We start from the raw sequence: 10,910 nt of genomic DNA on the forward strand, positions 1-10,910 counted from the left end.
TATATATATATATATGATTCTGGAGATGTACTCTAAACAGCCCAAAATAAGGATTGACTTATCTTTTATTATTTGTGTTAACACGATGCTAGGAATGGAATGGCAAACCCTACATTAAAGTGGGGGGGGGGGTTTAAGTTTGAATGAACATTCCTACTATTGGAACATTCCTTCTCTCTCTTCCAACCCCAGGCCGTCACCCCGCCCCATTTTCTCTCTCTTCTTTCTCTCTCTGGGCTGGCGTTGCTTGGCCTGGCAGAGCTCAACGTCGTCGTTGTCCTTGCTCTTCTTCTTCTTCTTTCATGATTCTGTTGCCTCTGCCCGCCATCGCTGCTGCACTGTTGTCTCTGACGTTGTCCGGGGCGCCGTGTTACGCCGGCCATACCAAAAGCGAAGGAAGGCGGAGAACGGAGGAGTGAGGGGGAGGGAAGAAGGGGGAGAGAGAGAGAGAGAGAGAGATAAGACGACGCAGGTAAAGGAGCACGGTGTTGTAGTTTGCAAGGGTAAGGAGGGAGGGAGAGAGAGAGGGAGAGAAAACATAGAAATAATTAATATTGATGTACTGGACTAGGCGATGAGCATTAGATTAGAGTGTATTTGCGGCATCGGAGGGGATTGGGAGCGGCTCCTGGGTTGGTAGGGTGCATCGGAGGCGCCAAGTGCAATGCGTTGCGCGGATGGAGAGGCAGGGAAGCGGGGCAGGCACATAGCGATGGTGTCAATTTCAAAAAAAAAGGGATAAAAGCAGGGAATAAAAAGCGAGAGACGTTGTTTTGTGGCCTATGATGCTGCTGTCTTGAGGGGGAAGGTGCAAGAGGGAGAGGTGTGAGAGTGAGGTGAGGCGGTGCGCAGGATGTGCTTATCGGGATCGATGAGAGCGTGGGGAGGCGAGTCGAGGAAAGGTATTGAGGTTCGATTAGGACCGGTGATTGCCGATTGAGAGGGAGTATGAACTCCTGTCAATGTGGTACGGCTTCTCGCCTGTTGTTATTGTGCCTCTGGATACTGGATAGATGTTATCGTTCTTGCTAGAGCGCCCAGTTTGATACGACAATATCGACGCCCAGTTTATATACGCCCAGTTTTATACGATAAAAAAATTTCGATGGGAAATGTATTTGCCGCGGCGTGCGGTCGATTTGGTAAATACACTTGGAGACGATCATATCAGTGTATGTTCGCCTCTGTCTTCTGCTACTGAGTAGGGCCAAACTTCTATGCGTAGATCTTTAGAAGTGGACTCCTTGCCTTCCCACATTTTGTTGAAAACTGTCATCTACGGCGTTTCTGTCGCCTCGTCTTACCTTAAACCTTCCCAAGCTCCTCGTGTTGGTTCAGCGCATCGGGCCTTCAAGTGCCATTCATTCATAGTAGCATTTGGTGCCTTCTCTTCTACGTCTTTGGCTTTGACGCATGAAGTATGCGCACGGCAGAATATTTGACTATGCGAGAGTTTCTGAACGTGGTAACTTACATCTCTAATGCCCGATCGCTTCGAAATTAGCAGAATCCGAAGAATATGGACATGCGATTGCTGTCTCAAGCGCTCTGACATTTAGTCAAACAATTAGGTCATCAAACTCCAGAAACATGCGTGACATTAGGGTTTTTTTATGCACTTGTGAGTACTAGAGCTGCCTGAGTGCTGAGTGCAAACCTAGGTGTGACACTGTGCTGTTTTTTGAATTTGAGCCACTTCAACGTCACTCGCTTCTATTGCAAGCTTGTCAACCCCAAGGATCGAGTGACTGAAGAGTGGTCTGAACTCTGAAGAAGTCAGATCTTGCGTTGCTGGTTCTTAAATTTGCTAATTTCTGCGAATTTTGTACTTGGTTGTGTCGATAACAAACACTGCACATAAGTGCCGTTTCAGCAGTGGAGCTCAGACACACGCAATAACGTCCTTAGAAATCTGATCTTGGATAAAGTGATTATTTGGACAAACCCGTAGGAGGCCCGATCATATTAGAGGTCGAAGCGTCAACAACATTCTCCACTTTTCTGTCGCAATGGTTCCTTGAGGAATTTAGGTGACAGAATTCAACTCGCCCGCAAGACGGTAGGAGTGCTTTGGTCATGGACCAGAGGTGCACCACTCAGGGTATTAGTCTCTGATCGGGGATGATGTTAAGACCTTTCAGTGCATAGATTCCTCCTACTAGTGTAATTGTGGTTCTTCTAGTCACCTACTTGGCTGAATTAGTTTCGCAACGTACTTCCTCGGGCAAAACAATGGGTGATTAACATTTTTTCCCCTTGGTTTTTCAGCAATTTAGGGAAGGAGAAGGTGTCGAGTGTTGAAGAGCAGCGCACGGAGAGGCATATGATCGAAGAAATTAAAAAATATTATCTAAATAACTCAATCTCAGACTGGCAACATGAAGCGAGCCTATAAATTACGTATCCTGGATGTCTCTACATGTTTTTATCTTATTATTATTATTATTTTTATTTTTTATCTTCATATGTGTTCGCTCCCATATACTTATTCGCAACATACCGGGTTTCTTGCGATTGAATATGTCTTGTTCGATTGTGGAGTAGTCTTAGTCTTTGATGTGAATGTAAATGTTACTGGTAATTCTCATCTATGTGTTAGTGAAAGCTTTAGGAGTTTGAAATGCCTTTATGAATTTTTTTTGAGTTCACACCCTTAAAGTTTATTTCGTTATGGCAGTTTACTTAATCTTATTAGTCTAAACACTCCAAATTGTTGAGTCATTTACGTGCTTATTGGTGAGGATATTGTATAATTCGGTTTAGTCCTTGACTACTACCCTTCAGAGGAGTTTGTTGCACACTCTTCCAATGTCAACTGCCTCAAGATTGGGAAGAAGTCCTCTAGGGTCTTGGTCACCGGCGGAGAGGATCACAAAGTCAACATGTGGGCTATTGGGAAGCCCAACGCTATATTGGTATGTTGGCCATGTGAACCCCAAGAAAGGAGAAATAACTCTTTACTTTCGCTGCATTTCTTTTCTCGTCGTCGTTAGCTCCGTATCGTGTCTCCTTTAGTTGCCTACCATACGTTCCAGGTCTACTACTTTCCTGCTGCATTACTTGAACTCTCCGAACCTTAACCATATAGATGCACTTTTGTGCTTATAGAAAGAACGCGTTTATTTAAGAACAGCCTCACGAGGACGAGGAGTCAAGTCAATAATTCATTAATTAATATGTCTCGAAACCGGGCTTGTAGAGTTTGGCAGGTCACACTAGTGCAGTGGAGTCGGTCGCTTTTGATGCATCTGAGGTCGTGGTTGTTGCTGGAGCTGCAAGCGGCACCATTAAGCTTTGGGACCTTGAAGAAGCCAAAAGTAAGCTTGCGAATGTCATCTCCTAGGATATCAGTTGCTTTTTATTAACTTGCGTTCCTATTGGATGGATTGTATAACATAACTCATTCTATCTTACTTTTGACGGAGATCCATTGCTCTTTTGATCTGATGAGGTGCTCGATTACTGACCCGTATAAGCGCGAGTGCAGTTGTACGCACTCTTACAGGTCACCGATCAAATTGCATATCTGTAGATTTCCATCCTTTCGGAGAGTTCTTTGCGTCGGGATCTTTGGATACAAATCTCAAGATATGGGATATTCGACGAAAAGGATGCATCCACACTTACAAAGGTCATACCCGTGGCATCAACTCCATAAAATTCAGTCCGGATGGGCGTTGGGTGGTCTCCGGCGGCGAGGACAACGTTGTAAAAGTGCGTACTCTTCAACTCGACATTACTTGAACTCTTTCTATTTACTTCGATCAAGTTGCAGTTTATATGAGTAAACAGCGTCTGATATAATCATTTGTTCTACATGAATTCTTACTTACAAATACTCAAATTCCTCTTAACTACACAGCTGCACAGATCTGTAGATATTGTGAGTCGATTAATGGTTCTGTGTATGTGACAGCTTTGGGATTTGACTGCTGGCAAGCTCATGCACGATTTTAAATACCATGAAGGCCAAGTTCAATGTCTAGACTTTCATCCACATGAGTTCCTTCTCGCCACAGGTATTTTTATCGTGTTGCTAAGTCAGACACCCCGTTCGACGTTACCTGGGTCTGCCTTGAAGACTACGCGTGAAATGTGGACGTAGGTGCATGTGTAATATGCCTGCGACGGATTGCTTGCAAGGGGTCCAGCTGTGCTAGATTCTTGTTATCTACTGGATTTGCTCACATATCCTGCATACTCTTTTCTTAAATTTTCTTGTTACTTTGATCGCGAACGCATGATATATGTTGGAATATTTTCCACTTTGTCGTCAAAATTGAATCCCGGTTCGCTGTTTGGTCTTTTCTAGTACAAGTAATAGTTTTTTGGTCCTGGTTTCATGATGTAGGTTCTGCGGACAGGACAGTCAAGTTTTTTGACCTCGAAACATTTGAGTTGATTGGATCTGCTGGACCTGATGTAAGTTGTTTCACTCAAATATCATTAGAATATGTGATATATCTTTGGTGTAATGCCCGAGTTTAAGTTGCCGTGTAGCATCTGGTGGAATGTCGTAATTAATCTCGTATATTACGAGTTATAATTGCTACTACCTGATATTTCATGACCAACCTAAAAATATCATTTTTGTAAGTCAAGTTGGTCCATGTTTATTATTTGGACATTAGTTGTGTTACATCAATTGGAATCCAGTGTAGATACTTGCATCGTTTTCTCGTGCCTTGTTTGTAAGAGTTGAGACACTGTGTGCTTTGTACAGTCTGCAGGAGTCCGAGCCATGGTTTTTAATCCAGATGGGCGAACTGTACTTACTGCCATGCAGGATAGCCTGAAGGTGATTTTTTAAATTTTGATTCACTGCATGCTTTACAAGAACGTGTACAGTGTTGGACAAGTTGATAATTGATTTTCTTGAACTAAGAGGTAGCTTTTCCTCGATTTCACACTAGAACTAAAATGTACAGGTTTAATTATCATGGGAGGCCTAAATGCGTTAACAATGAGGTATGATGCTATAATGTAATGCGATCTTGCTGTTAGTTCGGGAGCACCTGGAGATCTTGCGGAAGTTGCGGGGTTCTTCTTGTAGTGGCTGTTGTCAAAGTTCCCTGAACATATGAATTTGAGACTTCTTGCAGGTTTTCTCTTGGGAACCGCTGAGATGTCACGATATGGTGGATGTTGGTTGGCACAAGCTTGCGGATCTCTCTATACACGAAGGAAAATTGCTTGGATGTTCTTTCAACCAGAGCTGTGTTGGTGTGTGGGTGGTGGATCTTCAGGTAAATGGTTTTCTTTTGCTTCCTGTTATTTCTGTCACCAGCTGCTTAAGTCCTGTTTTTATTTCCAAATTTGTGAAGATCAATAACTAGCAAGTATTTTAAGTTGGTATCTTTTTACATTTGTAAACTGTAACGTCAGTAAGCACTTGTAAAAGGAAAATTTCGTTATATACCTATGATGCTTGCGTTATGCGGTGTTTCTCGTATAGGGACCGGGGAAGTACCTCCCTTCCTAATGTGTACAGGTGAACATGTTGCCTATTATCTTGCAACTTTGCTGTCTCCATTATTATACCTAGAGATTTCGGAACTTATCGATCCATGCAACTGCTTTGGTAATGTGTTTGCAGCGTGTGGCTCCATATCAAGTTGGAAATCCAGGTTGGAAGGATGGCACAAGTGTTGGGAACAAGATTGGCAACAATGTCAATCAAGCTTCACAAGAAGTGACTCCAACCTCACACTCGAAAACAGATAGCAGTACGAATCTTCCTCACATGATGGATATGGCCATGAGGAATGTTAAAATAACTCCTCCTAAAGGTAAGTCACTATAATTGGAAGTTGTTGACTCGCTTTAAGGCAAAGTTTTTAAATTTTCAAGCATCCTAGAGCACTAGAAAGCTATGTTCAGAAGTTCGTAGTTGGTTGAATTCTTTTTCACTGATTTTAGTACTGATGATAACATCGAGTAGGTCGCGTTGCAACCAATTGTTGAACAATCCATCTACCAATTGTTCAATTATACATCGATCAATTGGTCACATTGGTCAAATTTTTGAACACAACTTCTAACTAGGTCAGAGTTTTGTAATTTACATGTTATTTTCAAACTAATCAGCAATATCAGTTGATACACGTAGTCCGCTTGGTTGCACCTACTACGTGTATCAATAGATGTTGTCAGTGTGTTTGTCTTATGTTCCTGAATCAGGAGTATGATCAAGTGCTCCGAATTATTCAAAATGGTTCCTTTTATACGTCTTTTTCATTTTTACTCTTGTAATACATAACATTTAACCAGTTTTCTTCTTTGCAGACGCAGAAAGCAGCAACTCTCAGCCCATTCAAAGTGCTCCTAATTCTGGCAGAAGACCTGCCAGTGTTCTTACTACAGCCCCTTCAACTCCTGCACCTACTTTGCCATCTCGTAGAGGTAGTCTTGCAACTCCTAAACTAGGTACACCTAGTGGTAGCTCATTTAGACTTTCTAGCCGATCTGATGTCCACGTTGGGGGTACTCCAAGACCTTCAACTGCCCCTGATAGCGATCATGGGTTGGATGACACCAGAACGACTTCAACCACAGGTGTAGTTACCATGCCTGCATCAAAGTCGTATGATTCAGAACGGGATAGCGTTCGTCGTGGTGGTGGTGGTGGTGGTGGAAATATTGATACTTTTAGGATAGATCCTATCCCTCATGTGAGTAGGTCAAGCTCTACCAAGGAGAGCTTTCGTAGTTCAGACAGTAGTGGGCACGGCCTGACTTCGCAGTATGCAAGCAAGCCAAGCCTGCATCCGCACTTGGGTACTAAAGAAGAAGATGCAACTCTAAACTGGAATTCAGCCAGAAGTTACAGTTCCAGAAGTGCATCCTTTGGCGTTCCTTTGGACAACAGTTTGGGGCGTTCTCATTCTTTTTCAGGTTTGCATGCCTAAGTAGAAAGTATCGTTTGTAGCTTGGGCGTTTTAAATTGTGTTTTAAAGTTGCTGCGTCCTCTTGGCTGAAAACATAGCTTGTGGTTTATAGCAATGCTTTCAACATGCTATGTGTTCGTGAAAAGTTGATGTTTTACAATCTTTCATTTCCCCTGTTACATAAGAAAATATCTAAGCAATTACAAAATAACTTTAGTATGGCTTCGATTTAGCATAGTTCTGACCGATGTTTTGCATGCTTGTAGACGATTCAAGTCGTTCTCAGGGTATTAAGAATGCGATGGGAGCTGAGCCATCCACTACAGGTAGAGATCGGACCTCATGCCATGATTATTAGTGTCTACCTAGCATTTTGAGACTATGAATTATACATTTACATGATTTCCGCTCTCTATCTCTCTCTCTCTCTCTCTCTCTCTCTCTCTCTCTGTGTGTATATAAAGAGAAACTGAGAGAGAGCGAGAGAGAGAGAGAGAGAGAGAGAGGTTAAATTTTTGAAATTGCTTGGAAGTGGTTACATCAACAATCACAATTATGGGATATCTACTATTGTCAACCCGGACTCTCCGTATGCAGTCTTCTTGAGAGCTTGATTGCTGTGTCGCACGTTACTGGTAATGTAACATCGAAGTCTGTTCAGCTCGAAATTTGTAACTGACTGTTTGTTTTTGGCAGGACGTGTTGAAACTGGGACTACGAAAGCCCTTCTTGCCCAATGGGAAAGGAAAGAAAAGTCTAGGCTTCTAGAAAAATCAACACTTGTAGAAAAACCGGTGGTTGTTGAGAAGTCTCTGTCTCAACCAAGATCATACGTTGTGGAGAAATCTAGTTCCAATGAGGTGCAAAGCGGTGGTGGTGCTGTCAAAACACTTGGACTGGATATCAACTCATTTGTTCCAGTATGCTTCATATCAATTCTTAATTAATTAATTAATTAAAATTTCGTTTCGTTTTAATTTACTTTTTGTTTTGTTTTTGGAGTCCGTTTTTTAGTACACTGGACAATATTTTTTTGTTGAGGGAGCTTGTTTGATACGTAACGACCATTGTACTCTAATCAAATCTTTGTTAACGGTACTGGGAATGCAGAAAGGTAGTAGTTTCCAATCAGAATATACAAAATCAGCTAAACAGGACACCGAAATCATTGAAGAATTACTCCTTCAGCACCACACTATGGCTAGCATCATGCAGTCTCGCCTAACAAACATGCAGGTATATGTTTGTCTACTGTCTTTAGATAGTAGATGAGAACGTTGTATTCGTCTTCACTTCAATGCACGTTGTTGCTGCTGTCGATTTTAACATATTCTTCATGAAATCATTGGATCTCTTTGAGTTTGCTGCGATTGAGTTCTGAGGACGCTTCAATATTATGTGTAGGTTATTAGACGGTTCTGGAGTAAGAATGACATGAAAGGTGCCATAGAAGCAATGAAGAAAATGGCCGACCAATCTGTAAGTGCATCAATCCACATTACTTCTTTCGAAATTTCGTTGCTTGAATAATAATTCACTTGCAAGTTTTGCTGTATGCTATGACGCGATTTATAATTGGAACTTTTATTTTGTGGTGCAGGTATTAGTAGAGGTTCTCTCTGCGTTCATGGAAAAAGCGGATCTCTTGACCTTAGAAATCTGTTACATGTTGATTCCTCTGCTTAATGGTCTCCTCAGTTCTGACAATGACAGGTAATCTTTCATATGCTTTTCATGGAATATATTGACGTATTAAATATTTGGCTCATAGAAGAATTTATGTGCCTGAACATTGCATTTGTCTACAAGGCTCTGACTAAAATATTTTTATGTAGATTTCTGATGACCGCATTGGAATTATTGGGGAAGCTCGTGGCAACCTTCGGTCCTATTATACATGCAACACGTACTTCTGCATCATCAATAGGTGTTGACCTACAGGCAGAGCAACGGTATGTCGCTAAGTCTTGCTGTCAAGTTGTAAGTAGTTTGTACGACTGAACTATTTACAACTCTCTGACTACATGATTTCATGTTCCACCTTTTGTCAGTTTCCTATGATAATGCCATTGAAACCATTTCCAATGATGGCTGAAATAATTAACCATGTTCACTTTGTATTTTTGAAAACAGGCTTGACCGATGCAATATGTGCTATCATGAGTTACAAGCTGTAGGCCATAGCCTGCTGCCCCTGATGAGGTCAGTTCAAATACATATATACATATGTGTGTGTGCATGAAATAATTAAATTATATGATTTCCATTGTGTATAAACTTAAATGAATAAGTATATTTGTACATACGAACAATCTTATTAACCTCCGCTGCTTTTTTTGGGTTCTTTAGTTTATTTGAATTCTGCATCCGTCCACGATTTTCCTAAATACTCATGTTGGTAATCGCTGGCTGGCATATATGGAGTTATTATTCTTGCTTGTGCAGTTAGAACGTTCATTATTAGAGTTTTAGTTGTACCTATCAGCTGGTGTGTATTGAATTCTCTAGAACCAGTTTGTCAAGTTTATTTTGGAAGCAAATAAAAAATCTCTTCCATAAATCTTGTTGCTTTTCAGGAAAGGAGGGGATTTGACAAAAGCAGCCAAGAACTTACAAGAGGCTTTGGGAAGAGTTTGATTAGAACTGCAAGCAGATTCTGTTCCTTGTCCTTGTTTCTTTTTCACCTTGGCTGTTGTAGTTGTACACGGAAAGGTTTAGTGATACGAATCGTAGACTTTTATTTGTAGGTAACGAGTGGCAGTGTTTCCTCATTTTCTAGTTTCCTTGCACTAGTTGTATGGCTTAGTAGAATTAATTTGGTAGGAACCCTTCTTAGACCCAACTTGAGAGGATAATTGTTCTGGCAGAGGAACGGGCTTCATCTCTCGGAGTCTATTTTCATCATCAACCGCGTGAGAAGAGTGTTTTATACCCTCATAAACCATGAATTCTTTGACTTGACATAATTGAGAAGGTATCTTAAGAAAAAGTGAACATCGTACCTATCGCCACAATGGCGTAGGTATGTTAGTTCAACTAAGATTCTTTCAACTTTACTACGAATTGTTGTTTGTCAATTCGTAAATTGTTTTATATTTTTACAAGCAATGAATTTGGTGATGAAAGCCGTGCTTTTTATACCGTATCATGAATGCTTGATATTTTCTGCATCCTTCGTACCGAAACAATAGATGTTGGTTCTAATATGGACAAGCAAGAACTAGTTATTTCAGGAGCTAATTTCGTAAAAACCTTGAACAAATGTATCTAAGATAATTGTGATATTTTATTTGAGCTTACATAGTGTATATACATACATCACCCTTAATACATTTAGTATAAATGTTACAAATAAACTATAATATATACATGGGAGTCTTAAATAGACCCATGCTTTTACTAAATAGATCCACCCTTGATGAAGAATATTGTAATCATGATGAATAGAGTTGGTTTTTTTGGTTGCAGATCCAGTAATTGAGAACTAATCTAGAGGTCATTTTTTTCTTCTTCCATAATGGATAGGATGGATGGGTTGATGTAGTAAAAACTTAGGTCTACTCAGCATTCTCCTATGTATATATATATATATATATATATATTTCCACATATGCCTTATCAATTGTACTACATTGGATAAGATGCAAAAAAATAATGTTTAATTGATGTAGTACATATATAATTTGAACATGTGGAAATATTACAAAAATCAGATTTAAGTAAGAAAAACCAAATAAATTGTTCATCAAACAATATTCATCTTTAATATAAAATTCATCTTAGAAAAGAAGCTTTTAAAAATTTAAAGAATGATATATTAAACATTATAATCTCTTATACAATGTGTTGTTGAGTATAGTTGTATTTATTTGTATACATGTGAAAAATTCAAAACATAAATATATATAATAATCCATATACATAACAATTGCAAAGTCTTTGTGTAACTTAAAGTAAAATAATAATAATTTATTAACTAAAAATAAAATTATCCAAAAAAATTAAATAAGATTTTATTACTAA

General features: G+C 40.0%; 1 protein-coding gene across 4 annotated transcripts; it reads left to right on the top strand.

The window, feature by feature from the left end:
* Positions 1-299: 299 nt before the first annotated feature.
* On the top strand, positions 300-10,025 carry LOC112276949 (katanin p80 WD40 repeat-containing subunit B1 homolog KTN80.4). Of its 4 annotated transcripts, none has more exons than XM_024508783.3 (19): positions 300-967; positions 2,269-2,400; positions 2,785-2,915; positions 3,200-3,317; positions 3,488-3,714; positions 3,917-4,019; positions 4,352-4,422; positions 4,724-4,798; positions 5,103-5,246; positions 5,597-5,789; positions 6,286-6,894; positions 7,154-7,213; positions 7,584-7,807; positions 7,998-8,123; positions 8,292-8,366; positions 8,488-8,600; positions 8,723-8,839; positions 9,021-9,089; positions 9,464-10,025. In XM_024508783.3, the coding sequence occupies exons 2-19, from the start codon at positions 2,379-2,381 to the stop codon at positions 9,522-9,524; spliced, it is 2,538 nt and encodes an 845-aa protein (XP_024364551.1). In that variant the 5' UTR covers positions 300-967; positions 2,269-2,378; the 3' UTR covers positions 9,525-10,025. The 4 variants fall into 4 exon arrangements, with proteins under 4 accessions (XP_024364551.1, XP_090103085.1, XP_024364552.1 ...); XM_090246959.1 differs by having other exon boundaries at positions 332-2,101; XM_024508784.3 differs by having other exon boundaries at positions 709-902.
* The last annotated feature ends 885 nt before the right edge of the window (positions 10,026-10,910 follow it).

This window comes from Physcomitrium patens, chromosome 24, assembly GCF_059467195.1.
Source record: "Physcomitrium patens ecotype Gransden chromosome 24, ASM5946719v1, whole genome shotgun sequence".
Lineage (NCBI taxonomy): Eukaryota > Viridiplantae > Streptophyta > Bryopsida > Funariales > Funariaceae > Physcomitrium > Physcomitrium patens.

Coding starts and splice junctions, on each gene's coding strand:
- LOC112276949 (XM_024508783.3), top strand. CDS start 2,379: ATGAAGCGAGCCTATAAATTAC. Junction 2,401..2,784: donor GAAGCGAGCCTATAAATTAC/GTATCCTGGATG, acceptor ACTACCCTTCAG/AGGAGTTTGTTGCACACTCT. Junction 8,124..8,291: donor CTCGCCTAACAAACATGCAG/GTATATGTTTGT, acceptor TATTATGTGTAG/GTTATTAGACGGTTCTGGAG.